This window comes from Rhinatrema bivittatum, chromosome 9 (genome assembly GCF_901001135.1).
Source record: "Rhinatrema bivittatum chromosome 9, aRhiBiv1.1, whole genome shotgun sequence".
Taxonomy (NCBI): Eukaryota; Metazoa; Chordata; class Amphibia; order Gymnophiona; family Rhinatrematidae; genus Rhinatrema; species Rhinatrema bivittatum.
The window spans coordinates 200013952-200028155 of record NC_042623.1 but is presented as its reverse complement, the minus strand read 5'-3'; the positions used below and the strand labels follow the sequence as shown (position 1 = coordinate 200028155).

General features: G+C 40.1%; 1 protein-coding gene across 4 annotated transcripts in view; it reads right to left on the bottom strand.

Annotated features, from left to right (window-relative positions):
• Positions 1-14204, bottom strand: part of TRPC1 (transient receptor potential cation channel subfamily C member 1) — a 205611-nt gene that overhangs the window by 185326 nt on the left and 6081 nt on the right. For 3 of the 4 annotated variants that reach the window (XM_029615475.1, XM_029615478.1, XM_029615476.1), the window contains exon 2: positions 10769-10923. In XM_029615475.1, coding sequence (XP_029471335.1) covers positions 10769-10923 — 155 coding nt within the window. Of the gene's footprint in view, positions 1-10473; positions 10587-10768; positions 10924-14204 lie in introns of those variants that run through there. The other variant, XM_029615477.1, reaches the window with a different exon arrangement.

Here is a 14204-nt window from a genome sequence, read left to right as displayed (position 1 = left end):
ATAAAGACGTGGGTGGCGTGTGCGCGAGCACCCTAGTAGGCCCGTGGGAGGAGCATGGCGGGAGGCAACACCATAGCAGTTCTGGGGATGCCGGAAAGGTCGGCTTGTAGATGCAGCGACAGCCATTTTCCCTAGGGATGAGGGAGGAGCCGTGAACAAGGTGAGGCAAATGGGGCGAAGCCGTCTAGCACCGATGGACACAACATTGGGATTGATATGTATGTGAATGTGTGCATATGAGTGAGTATTTTGGTCATTGTTTTTATATTATGGTTATATAAGATATATTTAATGTGATATGTGTATTATTTTTTGAATCATGTATGCATTTGTGCCAATTAATGTCTTTTTATAATAAAATATACTTTTATTATTGTGTTATATATTGACATATTGTAAGTATCTCTCTCATTTAGTGTGTATCGTTGTAGTGAGAGCTTAATCACTTCATCACTATTATTACCTACCAGGGCACAATAAGGCAGCAATCCGGAAGACCCGTAGGCTGCTAAGGATAAGAACTGGAGGCCAGTAAGCAAGGAGAGGCCTGGATAGGCTGCAAAGCAAGGCACATGGTAAGAGGAGGCCAGGATACCACAAGGCAAGGGAAGGCCTGAATAGGCCACAGAGCAAGGTGCAAAATGGCAGAAAGCCTGGAGGCCACAAGGCAAGGATAGGCCTAGACAAGCCACAAGATAACAGAAGGCCCGGAGGCCACAAGGTAAGGAGCAAAGTAAGAGCGGCCAAGTCAGAGAACCAAGGGTAACTCTATGAAGAGGCATGGAAGCTCTGGCAAGGCAGGGTTAAATAGGGGTGGTGCGAGCAGCAAGAAGGAGCTTGGCAAGACTGGAGGTGAGGCTTGCTGAGGACCCCAGATGAGGGAAAGCTGCACAACAGGCTGAACTAGGGCATGGAATACCTGTGAAACAGGCGAAACCATGACACACTGCTTGTTTTGCTGTTCAATCGGTCCCAGCGCAGGCCTGGAGCCGATACTCTTTCTCCTACTTAAGACAGAGTCATGGCCTCTACTTCCTGCGTGAGCCCACATCACTTCCTCTTCCAGGCCACACAGTTGTGGAGGCTATGCTGCCAAACCTCTCCCACCCCTACACACACACACACACACACACACACACACACACACACACACAGAGTTTTTCTCTATAGGTGGCTGCTTAGTACTGCTATTTGCACCCAGGCAAAAGAGGAGATCTTTGTAGGGGGAGGGAAGAATAGCTGGACTACTGGAGAACAGGAGTATTCTTCTACAAAAAGTGGCAACACATCTGCATGTGTTTTGAAACACAGTGGTGTGTTGCAACACACAGGTTGAGAATCACTGCTCTAGGATACTAAGGGAGCTCAGAGAGGTACTGGTAGGTCAGCTGAAGAACCTCTTTAAAATTGATTTATTTATTTATTAATTTATTTAACGTGTTTTGTACCCGGTCATTCGGTTTCGCCATCAGAACGGTTTACGGTAGTCGAAAAATAATATAATGGTTACAAACATCATTGCAGCAAACAGTCATATTGAAAGAACGTTTGGGGTTTGAAGGTTAGTTAATTACATATAAAATTATTATTACATATTATCAATCTTATATAGCAGCAGAGTTACTACATACGTTAATGTTGGTACATACATATAATAAAAAACTTGTTACATATAGGCTAGGGGTAATGTGAGGTCAGTTGCACATTATCTTAAGTGTTCACATGGTGGGCGTTATTTAATTGATAGAGGGATGGAGTGTTTTTCTTGGTGCTGGGTTGCGTGGTTGATTGGTGGTCTGGTTGATTGAGTGAGTTTGAGTAGGCTCTGGTGAATAGCCAGAATTTTGATATTTGGTTGATTTCTTATTTTGATTGGTATTGAGTTCCATAGAGTGGGGCTTGCGATGGATATGGCTCTCTCACATGTTGAATTCAGTTGTGTGGTTCTAGCGTGAGGAATTTTGAGGAGGCCTTTGTTTGTTGAGCATAGGTTCTGTTTAGGAGCGTGGATTACGATGAATTTGCTTAGCCAGTTGCTGTCCTTGGATTATTTTATGCAGGATTGTAAGTATGTTATATTCTATACGGTATTTTATTAGGAACCAGTGTAAAGAGATGAGGGTTGGCGTGATGTGCTCATGTTTTTTTGATCCAGTCAGAATTCTGGCGGCTGTGTTCTGCAGGATCTGTGGAGGGCGGATGGTAGCAAGTGGTAGGCCAAGGAGTAGAGCGTTGCAGTAGTCAAGGTTGGAGAAGATGAATAGTTGCAGGACCATTCTGAAATCTCGCGAGGAAGGGTTTGAGACGTCTGAGTGTCAGAAGTTTGTGGTATCCTTCCTTAATCTTGTTAGTTATGTGGGTTTTGAATGAAAGATCTTTGTCTATGGTGATTCCTAGATTTCGTGTATGAGTGACAGGAGAGATTAAGGTATTTGGGTTTTCTGTTTTGAGTGGTAAAATGGGGGTGTTAGTGTTTTTTCTTTCGAGGATGATTAACTCAGTTTTATCTATGTTTATTATGAGTTTCAGGTCAGTTAGATACTGTTTGATTTCTGAGAGACAGATAGTTGTTTTCTTGTATGTTTCTTCCAGCGTATTCTGTATAGGGACGAATTTGTATATCGTCAGCGTATAGAAAGTGGGACAACCCAAGGCGTTCTAGTGCGTGACATATAGGAAGTAGGTAAATGTTGAAAAGTGTAGCTGATAGGGCAGATCCTTGGGGCACTCCTGTGCTTAGGTTTACTTTATTCGAGAGATTGTTATTGAACATTACTTGGAAATTTCTATGTGATAGGTAGGAGGAAAACCATTTTAATGTGATGTCCATGACTCCTATTTCAGCTGGTCTGTCCAGTAAGATTGCATGATTTACTGTTACAAAAGCGGCTGATAGGTCCGGGAGTATTAGTAGGTAGCTTTGTCCTTTGTCAAATCCTTTGAGTACTGTGTCATTTAGTGAGAGAAGTAGGGATTCTGTGCTTAAATTTTTCCTGAATCCAAATTGAGAAGGGTGAAGTATGTTGTTCGTGTCAAGGTATTCAGAGAGTTGTGAATGGACGATTTTCCTCGATGATTTTCGCAATGAAAGATAAGTTTGATATGGGTCGGTAGTTTTGAATGTTCTCAGGGTCTAGGTTGTTCTTTTTTATTAATAGATTAATAGACTAATAGATCTTTGGAGACAGATGTAGTTCTGCAGGACTTGAGAAGGGCAGATTTAGTTCCTCTTCATAAAAGTGGTAACAAAAAGGAGGATGGAAACTACAGACTGGTTAGCCATACCTCGGTGGTGAGAAAATTGATGGAGATTGTGTTGAAGGAAAGGACCGCAGGATCTGAGGCAGCATGGTGTTACCAGAGTTGGACTATGTCAAACGAATATCATCGATTTCTTTGACTGGGTGACTAGAGATTAGATCAAGTACATGCACTGAATGTGGTTTACTTGGATTTCAGCAAGGCTTTTGATATTGACCCATATAAGAGGCTCATTAATAAACTAAACAGTCTGGAGGGAGGTCCCAAGATGGTGAACTGGATTAGAAACTGGTGGAGAGACAGAAGGAAATGATAAATAGAATCCACTCTGAAAAAAAAAAAAGGTGATTAGTTAAGTGCCATAGGGGTTGGTCCTGCAGCTGGTTCTGTTCAATGTCTTTCTGAACATATTGAAGAGGATTAACAGGGAAAAGTTTATCTTATTTGTGGATGACAAAAAGATCTCCAATGAAGTGGATATCCCTAAGATTCATTGCCAATAAGTGCAAGAGTCATGCATTTGGGGTGCAGAAATCAATGGAAGAGGTATGTGATAGGTGGTGAATAACTGATATGTACCGGCCAGGGAAGAGACCTTGGAGTAACAGTGTACTATAATCTCAAAGCAGTGAAACAGTATGATAAGGCAGTAGCCAGCAGGATATTGAGGTACATGGGGAGAGTCATAACAAACAGAAATAAAAAAATTCTTTATAGGTTGGTGGTGAGGCTTCAAAGTGCTGCATTCAGTTAGGGAGGTCATACCTCAGAAAGGATCTAGAGAGGCTGGAAAGTCCATAGGAAGTCAACCAAAAATAGTGCAGCATTTGTATCAAAAGTTTATGAGATGAAACTGAAGGACCTCAATAGAAGAAAGGCAAGATGGGGGGATAGGATGCAGATATTTAAATACCTGAAAGATATTAATGCACATGAAACAACACTTTTTCCAATGGAAAAAAAAGTCACAGAACTAGGGATCATGATATGAAGCTCCAAGGGGGAAGGAACATCAGGAAATAATTTTTCATGGAGAGAGTGGTGAATGCCTGCCTTGCCCTCTTGGAGAAGATTTTGCAGAAAAAAACAGTAGCAGAGTTCAAAAAAAGCATGGGATAATGAGAGTAATGAGGCACTGGGGGTAAACTGTATGGAGTAGTAGTTATAGCATAAAACAGCAGTAATATGTCTGCATTGTGTTTTCTAGAAGGCATGGGATAACCTGCATGGAGCATCAGTTACAACTGCAATGGACACGTGAGGAAGGAAAAAGGGTTGCCTGATTCCATATGGGAATTTGTGTGTGCATCTAGCCAAAATGGACAAATTGTTACTGGACAGACTAGATAGGCCATTTTGGTCTTTATCTGCCATTAATTACTATGTTACTATCATGTTACTGGACACATACCAGAAGTCACTGCTTGCTTACAAAGCTGGAAAGCATTTGGATGACAAGTTGTTCTATCTGGTTGCTTTTACAGTTTTAATGGCAGTGGAAATACCTATCGGGCCGATACAGTACAGTACGCTCCGACGGAGCGCACTGTTAACCCTCTATTGGACGCGCATTTTCGACGCACTAGCGTTACCTCTTATTCAGTAAGGGGCCGAAAACGCGCGTCCAACCCCCCGAACCTAATAGCGCCCGCAACATGCAAATGCCCAAAAGGTAGGCGCTAATTTCTTCGGGCACCGGGAAAGTGCACAGAAAAGCAGTAAAAACTGCTTTTCTGTGAACCCTTCGATTTAATATCATGGCGATATTAAGTCGGAGGTCCCAAAAGTTACCAAAAGTAAAAAAAAAAAAATTTGAAGTCAGCCTGCGGCTCGAAAACCGGACACTCAATTTTGCCGGCGTCCGGTTTCCGAACCCGTGGCTGTCAGCGGGCTCGAGAACCAAAGCCGGCAAAATTGAGCGTCGGCTGTCAAACCCGCTGACAGCCACCGCTCTGGTCCAAAAGGAGGCGCTAGGGATGCACTAGTGTCCCTAGCTCCTCCTTTTGCCTGTTTTTACCACCGGGCCTAATTTGCATAGTGAATCGCGTACACAGGAGAGTGGTCCGGGCGTTCGCCCGCTCTCTCGCAGACTTTACTGTATCGGCCCGTATGTTAGCAATCACCACATAAATCCAGATTCTAACATGGTATGCGTTTTCTATTTGAAAAGAACCTGTGGTTACCTTCAATATTTATTTATTTATTTATTTATAGATTTTTCTATACCGGGGTACGTAAATAACATCACCTCGGTTTACATTCAAACAGTAATTCAGCATTGCGCTTTACAACATGGTAACTGAACGAATACAATACAGTATATAACTTTGTATTAATAGAATATAAGCAATATATGAGAGATTGTGGCAGTTAGGAAGAGTAGTTGAGGATTCAGATCATTGATAGTAGGCTTTTTTAAATAGCCAGGTTTTAAGGTTTTGTTTAAATTTTTTGTGACAGAGTTCCTGGCGTAATTCAGAGGGCATGGTGTTCCATATTGTTGATCCAGCAATGATGAAAGATCGTTCTTTTGTACTAGAGAGTTTAGTCAGATTGGGTGCTGGGATATTTAGTTTGGCTAAATTCTGGAATCTCGTTGGGCGGGAAGACGTTTTGAATTGTAGTTGATCTGTGAACCAGTGCATTTCTCTGTTTTGAATGGCTTTGTGTATCAGCGACATAGATTTATAAATTATCCTGTAAGCCACGGGTAGCCAGTGCAAAGACTGAAGAGCTGGAGTGATGTGATCATGGCGGCTTGTGTCGGTGATAATGCGGGCAGCTGCATTTTGCAGCATTTGCAAAGGTTGAATGGTGGCTTTAGGTAGACCCAGTAACAGAGCATTGCAGTAATCAATCTTTGATAAAATAGTTGCTTGTAAGACTGTGCGGAAATCATATTGGTATAATAGAGATTTAATACGTTTAAGCGTGTATAGCTTAAAGAAACCGTTTTTTACCGTATCCAAGATGAATTTTTTAAACGTGAGATTGCTGTCAATGATGATACCAAGGCTGCGTACTTGTTGTGAAATAGTGGAGTTGTTTTGAGAAATATCAGAGTTGATCAATATTGTATTTTTTGGAGGTGAAATTATGATAAGTTCAGTTTTATTGGTATTTATAGCCAATTGGTTGTCTGTGAGGATTGTTTTAATTTCTAATAAAGCTACCTTCCAGGTACTCAGTGCATTTGTGATTGTCCTGGTTATAGGTATGAGTATTTGAACATCATCTGCGTAGATGAAGTGTTGAAGACCCAATTTAGAGAGTAACCGGCATAGCGGTGTAAGGTAAACATTGAACAATGTGGAGGAGAGAGAAGATCCTTGGGGGACTCCTTGAGAGAGGTTTCTTGGCTTGGATTCACTTCGTCCACATCTAACGCTGTATGTTCTATTGCTCAGGAATGACTGAAACCATAGTAAAGCCGATCCCGAGATACCTATTTCAGATAGACGGGTAATAAGGGTGTTGTGGTTTACCGTGTCGAAAACAGCTGATATATCAAGAAGGGCGATGAGGTATGATTTGCCAGCATCTAAAGCTTTTAGTAGCACCTCAGAAAGTGATATCAAAAGCGTTTCCGTGCTGTGGTACTTTCTGAACCCATATTGGGATGGGAAGAGTATTTGATGATCATCTAAATAATCAGTTAGTTGTTTGTTGATGACTCTTTCCATAATCTTTGAAATACTCAAACTTCCAACAGGAAAACAAAGTAGATGATGGAAAATAGGACAAACTTACCAACCCAGTCTATTCTTTGGTTCATTACCATTTTAGGTAGATGAGCATAAAATTCCCATAATAAACACCAGCTCCCCCATATCTTTTATCCAACTTCTCAACCCTGTTCATTGGATGCAATTCTCAAACCGTTCACATTGAGCCAAAGTCCTCAGATACTTTTTACCCACAGACTTTGAAACAAGTTTCCAAGAAACATACACATATATGTTCACTCTGAAACTTGCTTTGTGTGCAGGTATATCTGCCATGGAAAATAATGCCCATGGAACTGAAAATGCAATCTACGCATGTTATTTTCCTCCAACAACCTAAACACACCCTCAAGAACACCTCCTCTGAGCACAGCCAAAAGTACATATGCTATTAATAGCAAACACTGGCAAGTTTCAGATGCCCAATTTATGTGGGTATATTTATACAAGAAAATTTTATTTATAATAATTTTTTCTACACCACTTTATTGGCGCAATCAGGCTGTCCAAAGTGGTGTATGATAAAAAATAAATAACTTAAAGGTTTACGTCCATGATACCCTACCCATCCCTCCCAAACTAAATACCTAACTATCTGACTTCCAGAAAACAGCTGTGGTGGCAGCGTTCACATGCCCCTAAGGGGAGGGAGTCATCATCACTCAAGGATGACACCTAGTGGCAAGATTCAGTGCCCATGATAAAGGGCTCCAGAAAGTACCTTGGTGCCTGACCCCTAGCCCAGGGCCATTACTGCAATGATCAGACTAGGTAGGTTGTGAAGAGATATCAAACAGGGTAAAAACATCCAGGTAGTTATGAATGAAGGCTCAAGGCACCAGAATCCCTGTCCTAGTTCTGACTGAGCTGGAGGCCCAAGGGCACAGGAGAAAACTGCTGGGCCAAAGAACTGTCCTCTACATTTGTCCAAAGCATGTTAAATTCTATCAGAGTGTTTGTCTCCACTACCTCTGCTGGTAGGCCATTCCATGCTTTATCATCTATCTCTTTGATTTTCACAAGTCTTATACTTCAGCCAGCACCTGGACCTACTCCCATGTCTTACCACCAAACTCTGTAATAATGTGCTAGCAGTTAACTTGTGGCAGTAAGCAGTGTTCTTGACTTCTTTGCCATCAGCCAAGTTAAGCACTCCCAAATGCGCCCATGTCTCCCACCAACCAGTCATGAACTCTCCCTGATTCAAGCAACTCCTCTATCCCAAGTGCCACCAAATTCCCCCATCTGAGTGCTCCCCAAGTCAAGCACATGTTAACAAGACCCACATCTCCAAGCCAGCTGGTGCTAGCTGTAAGGAATGACAGAGATCATGAACACATAAAAATGGCCATGTCCAGTTCATTAGCCAACTGGATAACATATTAAATTGCAGTTCAATGCATGTTACCTGTCAGTTTTAATGTGCTTTAGAGGATAGATCTCTGTAGATTTGTGTTGCAAATATTGAATCATTTTAGTAGCTCTTCTCTGAACTGCTTCCATCCTCTCAATGTCCTTATGAAGGTTTGGTTTCCAGAAGTGAATACAGTATTCAAGATGAGATCTTACTGATAAATCTAGACAAGGGTAATATTACCTCCCTTTTTCTTGTTGATATCTTTACTTATGCAACTAAGTATACTGTTAGCTTGCCCAGTGGATTTATTACATTGCTTGGCTAAGACATTTGCTCCTAGATCTCTTTGTTTAACAGTTCTGTTCTTCTAATTGATATGTGTCCATGAATTTTTGTATCCCAAATGCATGAATTTATACTTTTTACAAATGAAGTTCATTTTACAAATCCTTAACTATTCCAATTTTTTTAAAAGTCCTCTTTCAGTTTTTTTTTACCCCTTCCGGTTTTGTTACAGATTTTTGTATCATCTGCAAACAAGTATATTTTTCCCTCAAGTTGCTCAACATTTTCAATAACTAATAAAGATATTGAAAGAACCAGTCTTGCCATAAAGTCCTGGAAACTACTACTTAAATATGATAGCTAGTCCATTTAATAGGATTTCTGAATGCATTTAAATGTTTTTATATTTACAGTAACCATAAATCTATACTTGTTTCTAGTGAAGACAGAGAACTGCAATATACTGTAAATCTTTCTGGTTCACTGTTAATTTTTTTTTTCACATAAGTACAATGCTTTCCTCCTGTGCACCTCTACTTACAACAGGGAAAGCACCATCAACATTTTTTTCAAGATTTAAGTACCATATTTGATTACCTGAAGATCTCTGAGAAAAATGCTTCTGGAGTAGTTTCCTGTCATCTTAATTTATTTTTTTCTATTGCAAGGATTGTTGGGTAAAAGTGATGTCACAGTGGACATGAATGAATGTGGAAAAAAGGATTTGCATTCACAAAAAAGCAGGGAGTAGCTTGCTTGTTACAGTGGTTACTATTCCAAACCAAATAAGCCTGATACTTCACTTTCAATGCATATCCAGCATAGCTCTCTGCTTCAACGGCAAGGGAGAAAGACTGATGCTTCACTTTCAATGCATGTCCAGCATAACTCTGCTTCAACGGCAGGGGGAATGAAGAAAAGAGGATCTATATACAGACAACAACCAAAAAGGACTGAATTACATTAGGGACTGAATTAGGGAGGAGGAATAGCCTAGTGGTTAGAACAGTGGACTATGAACCAGGAGACCAAGGTTCAAGTCCCGCTGTCACTCCTTGTGACCTTGGGCAAGTCACTTTACCCTACATTGCCTCAGGTACAAAAACTTAGATTGTAAGCCCTCTGGGGATAGAGAAATACCTGCAGTACCTGAATGTAAACCGGTGTGATATCTCAATTGAGATGAATGTCGGTATATAAAAATAATAAATAAATAAATAAATATAAATACATAGTCTGGGAAAACAAATAAGCATGGGTGTAGCTTGCTTATTGCGGCGGTTACTACCCCTAACTAATTAAGCTAAATCTTTCACATAAATGCAGTTCCAACACTGCTCTCTGCATTAATGATGGGGTAGAATGGAAATAAAACCAAAAGGTTACTAAGAGCCAAGAGTAACAGATAAGTATGAGAAAAAAAATAGCAAAGCTTGCTGGGCAGACTGGATGGGCCGTTTGGTCTTCTTCTGCCGTCATTTCTATGTTTCTATAGTATTGTGAGGAGTTCCTGCTCCACTGGGGGAAAGGGACCAGAGTACACATAAGGCAGAGAGAAAAGATCAACTTGGGCTAGTTTTGAGGACCATAATCAGCAGGAGTTAGGCAGCAGGTGAAAGATGTAGCAAAGTTAAAAAGGATTAAGTGGTATGTTCTGTTCTAGAGTCTGGAGTGGCAGAGGCAGGAGATTAAAAGAAGATCCGAAGAGTGGCAGTAGTGACAAACAGAAGTGGGCCCAGGGCAAATAGCAAAAGCAGATGGTATGTGTGTTTTTAAAGGGAGAAAGAATGACAACAGTAATGAGCACTGTACCTCTCAGAGCACTCTCAGAGCACTCTGACTTACTCAGAATGGTACATCTTTGGATTCTTCGTGTCACAAGTAGAGAGAAAGCAAGGTGACTGCAATCATGCTGATCCCAAGGCTTAGAAAACTAGTAACTTTTTAAATTGTCCACCCTGTAAGAAAAAAATACCCTGCTATTTGCAATTTCTACTATGGTAAGCAGCATATCTGTGCAGAAGGTCCTTCCTCCTTAAGCATCAAATGCAATGACTATGTAGAACTTTATACAGTTGTAGGCTTAACCTATAACAGCATATAAAATGCTGGCAATGGTAAGACACTTTATTAACTGTACCTGGCATCCATAGTCCAATAGCAGCTGTAGTATGTCTAAATTTTCATTCTCAATGGCAATAGTAATAGCATTTCTTCCAAGCACATCTACACAGTTTATATTCATTTCACCTGCACAATTTTCTTCCAAGAGTTTCTTTACCATGTAATAGTCACCTAAGCAAGCAATGAAAATAAAACAAGTATTATTTATTTTGCATTGATTGTTACATACTATTTTATCATTTAGTTTCTACTTCATGTTAGGGGCCAGGTTTGAGTTAAATATTTTTATGTTCTTTGGTACAGTAGGTGAAAATAATTTATCAGCCTACAAAATAAATTCTTCATATAAACACACGCTAGTCAGCACTCCCTTCATATGCACTTACACATTTATGCTGGGTATGTAACCCCCTACGTCAGAGTCCACCTTGTATTTGTAGTAGAGTCACTGTAAAGAAATGCAACCTTAGACACCACTGAACATTACAGGGACCCAAGAATAGCAGAAACTGGGGTATGTTACCATGGGGTAATGGTTGGAATCTGTGGCTCTTAGTCCTGTTTCTTGCCCTGTATAGAGATGGCAAAAGATCACACCTTCACCCTCACCTTTGCTAAAACAAATTAAAGTTCCAGTTGTCTCCAGAACTTTGAGTTAGACCTTGGATATTAGAAGTAGAGTCAGTAGGAGGGTATCAACTGGTAGTGATTAGACATTTCAACTATGCTACCTGACTTCTCTCATTGTGAGACTGTAAACAAAGGAGGCTCTACTTAAATACATAAATGTAAAAAATAATAATGTTAGCAATAGACTAGGTATAAGCAAAAAGTCTGGAAAAATAATAAAATACCTTTGCAGATTTGTGCAATAAGAACTAAGAAATTGCCATGCTGGGTCAGACCAAGGGTCCATCAAGCCCAGCATCCTGTTTCCAACAGAGGCCAAAACCAGGCCACAAGAACCTGGCAATTACCCAAACACTAAGAAGATCCCATGTTACTGATGCAATTAATAGCAGTGGCTATTCCCTAAGTAAACTTGATTAATAGCCATTAATGGACTTCTCCTCCAAGAACTTATCCAAACCTTTTTTGAACCCAGCTACACTAACTGCACTAACCACATCCTCTGGCAACAAATTCCAGAGCTTTATTGTGCGTTGAGTGAAAAAGAATTTTCTCCAATTTAAATCTATCAGATGGCACCATAAACTAAATAATTCTGAAATGATTATACCAATTTCCAATCAATGTCAAATCAGTGTAGTGATGTAACCTGATATGGGCATAGCTAATCTGCTAGCTTGTTGCTATGCATGGAAAACGTATAATAATGGAGAGATAATATGTAAATTTGTGATTTAGTTCTATACAACATGTAACAGACAAAAACACTCTCGCCTAACTTTTTGACTATCTTTTGTTTTAAAACTTGCTGTAACTTACTAAGGGGCCGATGCAATATTTATGCGCAGAAAACAGGTGCTGAACAGTCAGCGCCCGCTTTCCTAACGCACCCTCAGGCGCCATGCAATATTTAAATTAGGGGTCACATTATCAAGGAGGCACTCAAGTTGCTTGTGTGCCCCTAGCGCCTCCTTGACAACAGGAGCCCAAGAATGTTGGCCATCCGCCGGTTAGGAAAACCGATGCCAAATTTATCGGCCTTGGTTTTCCTAAACAGCGCACAGCCAGGGGCTCAGGAAACAGATGCTTGTCAAGTGAGCATCTGTTTCCTGCACCCAACTGCCAGCGCTTTTTTTTTTTACTTTTTTTTTCCAAATTAGAGTATTTAAAGATTTTTCCTCCTATTTAATATCGCAACCATATTAAGTAGGAGGCAGTACAGAAAAGCAGTTTTTTCTGCTTTTCTGTACTGGTTTTAGGAGCGCTCAGCAATTAACGCCTGCTCCAGGCAGGGGTTAATTTCTGATCACAAAAATGTGCGTCCTAGACACAGATTTTTTTTTTACATTGGGTGTGAACAGATAATAGCCTCATTCAAATGCATTTGCATGTGATGAGGCCTATTATTGCATAAGGGGATAATTAGTGCCTCTACAACCCGCGTCCAACTGCGGGTTATACAGTGTGCTCGGCTGAGCACACTGTATTGCATCGGCCCCTAAGTAAGGTCCTACTAGGCCTTACATACAGGCAAACACATGAACTCCAAACACACATTCTCTTCTCTCCTTTACACACACAGAAACACACACATATACACGCACCATGCATCTAGCGGAAAATATAGGAAGACATGTGCCTCCACAATCAGCAATAATTAAAGTCTTTTGTGCAAGCCAGCAGAATTTACCAACAGGAAGAGGATAGCAAGAGACAACAGCTAGACAGTTGGGAGCCCTGTCCAAGAAAGATTCTCTGCTCAGTTTTGTCCTCCCCATTTATCAACAGTTTTAGTGAGTAGCAATACTAGTCCGCACTCTCCATTGCATCCTATAGCTCTGAGTTTTGCTGACTGGGCTAACTTCCTGAACTGCTGCAATAGCTCAACCAGTTAAATGGCAGCCTTGGGTTAGCAAACAGGTCACATGAATTTCCAACCCGATTTGTTCTTTTCATTTTCTAAATATAAAAATAAAAGGTCAACAAATAGGTTGCAGGTGATAGCTTTTTACTGTACTGACATAATAAATGTGTCACTAATTTTGATGGGTACAGAGCTGTCAAGCTACCTAGCTCTAGGAAACAAACTTTTTGGTCAGTCCTGATTTTGAACTTACGTTTATTTATTTAAAAGAATTTGTAATCTGCACAAACCACAACTCTAGGCAGGTACCATAATAACATACACAATCCATAGTTATTGACAAATAATAACAAGACATACTCAATAAAATACATAAAAATAGATTTAAATGTATAAACATAAAATCACATCAGTCTCTATTACACTGCTGACATAATCTGATGGTATGATCAGCAAAGATCATTAAATACAGGGCTGACCAAGATATTAAAATATTACCACAGTCTCAACTCACAGCCAACTAGAGAATACATGTCCCAGACTATTCAGAAATATGTAAGAAATAATTGGCCGTCCATACATAACACCTGCTTAGCTATGATTTTGAAGTACAGAATAAATGAATAAAATACAAGGGTAAATAAAATATCCACATGGGCTGTGATAACCCAAGCGTGAAAACTAAAACAGCCAATTATAAAATTATATTCAAACTAATAATAACTATCATGCAACACATAAATATTGAACATAAATTTTAATCAATAAAAGCACATGAAAAAAGATATGTCTTAAGTAGTTTTCAAACATGGGGTAAAGAAGATTCTAACTTGAGCTGATCAGTTCCCAATGCAATGTAATATAAGTAGTCCCTGATTCTACCCAACTGAAATCAGAACTACATGTCCCATAATGCACAACACTGATGTCTGAAATCTAGGAATGGCATAAAATCTCT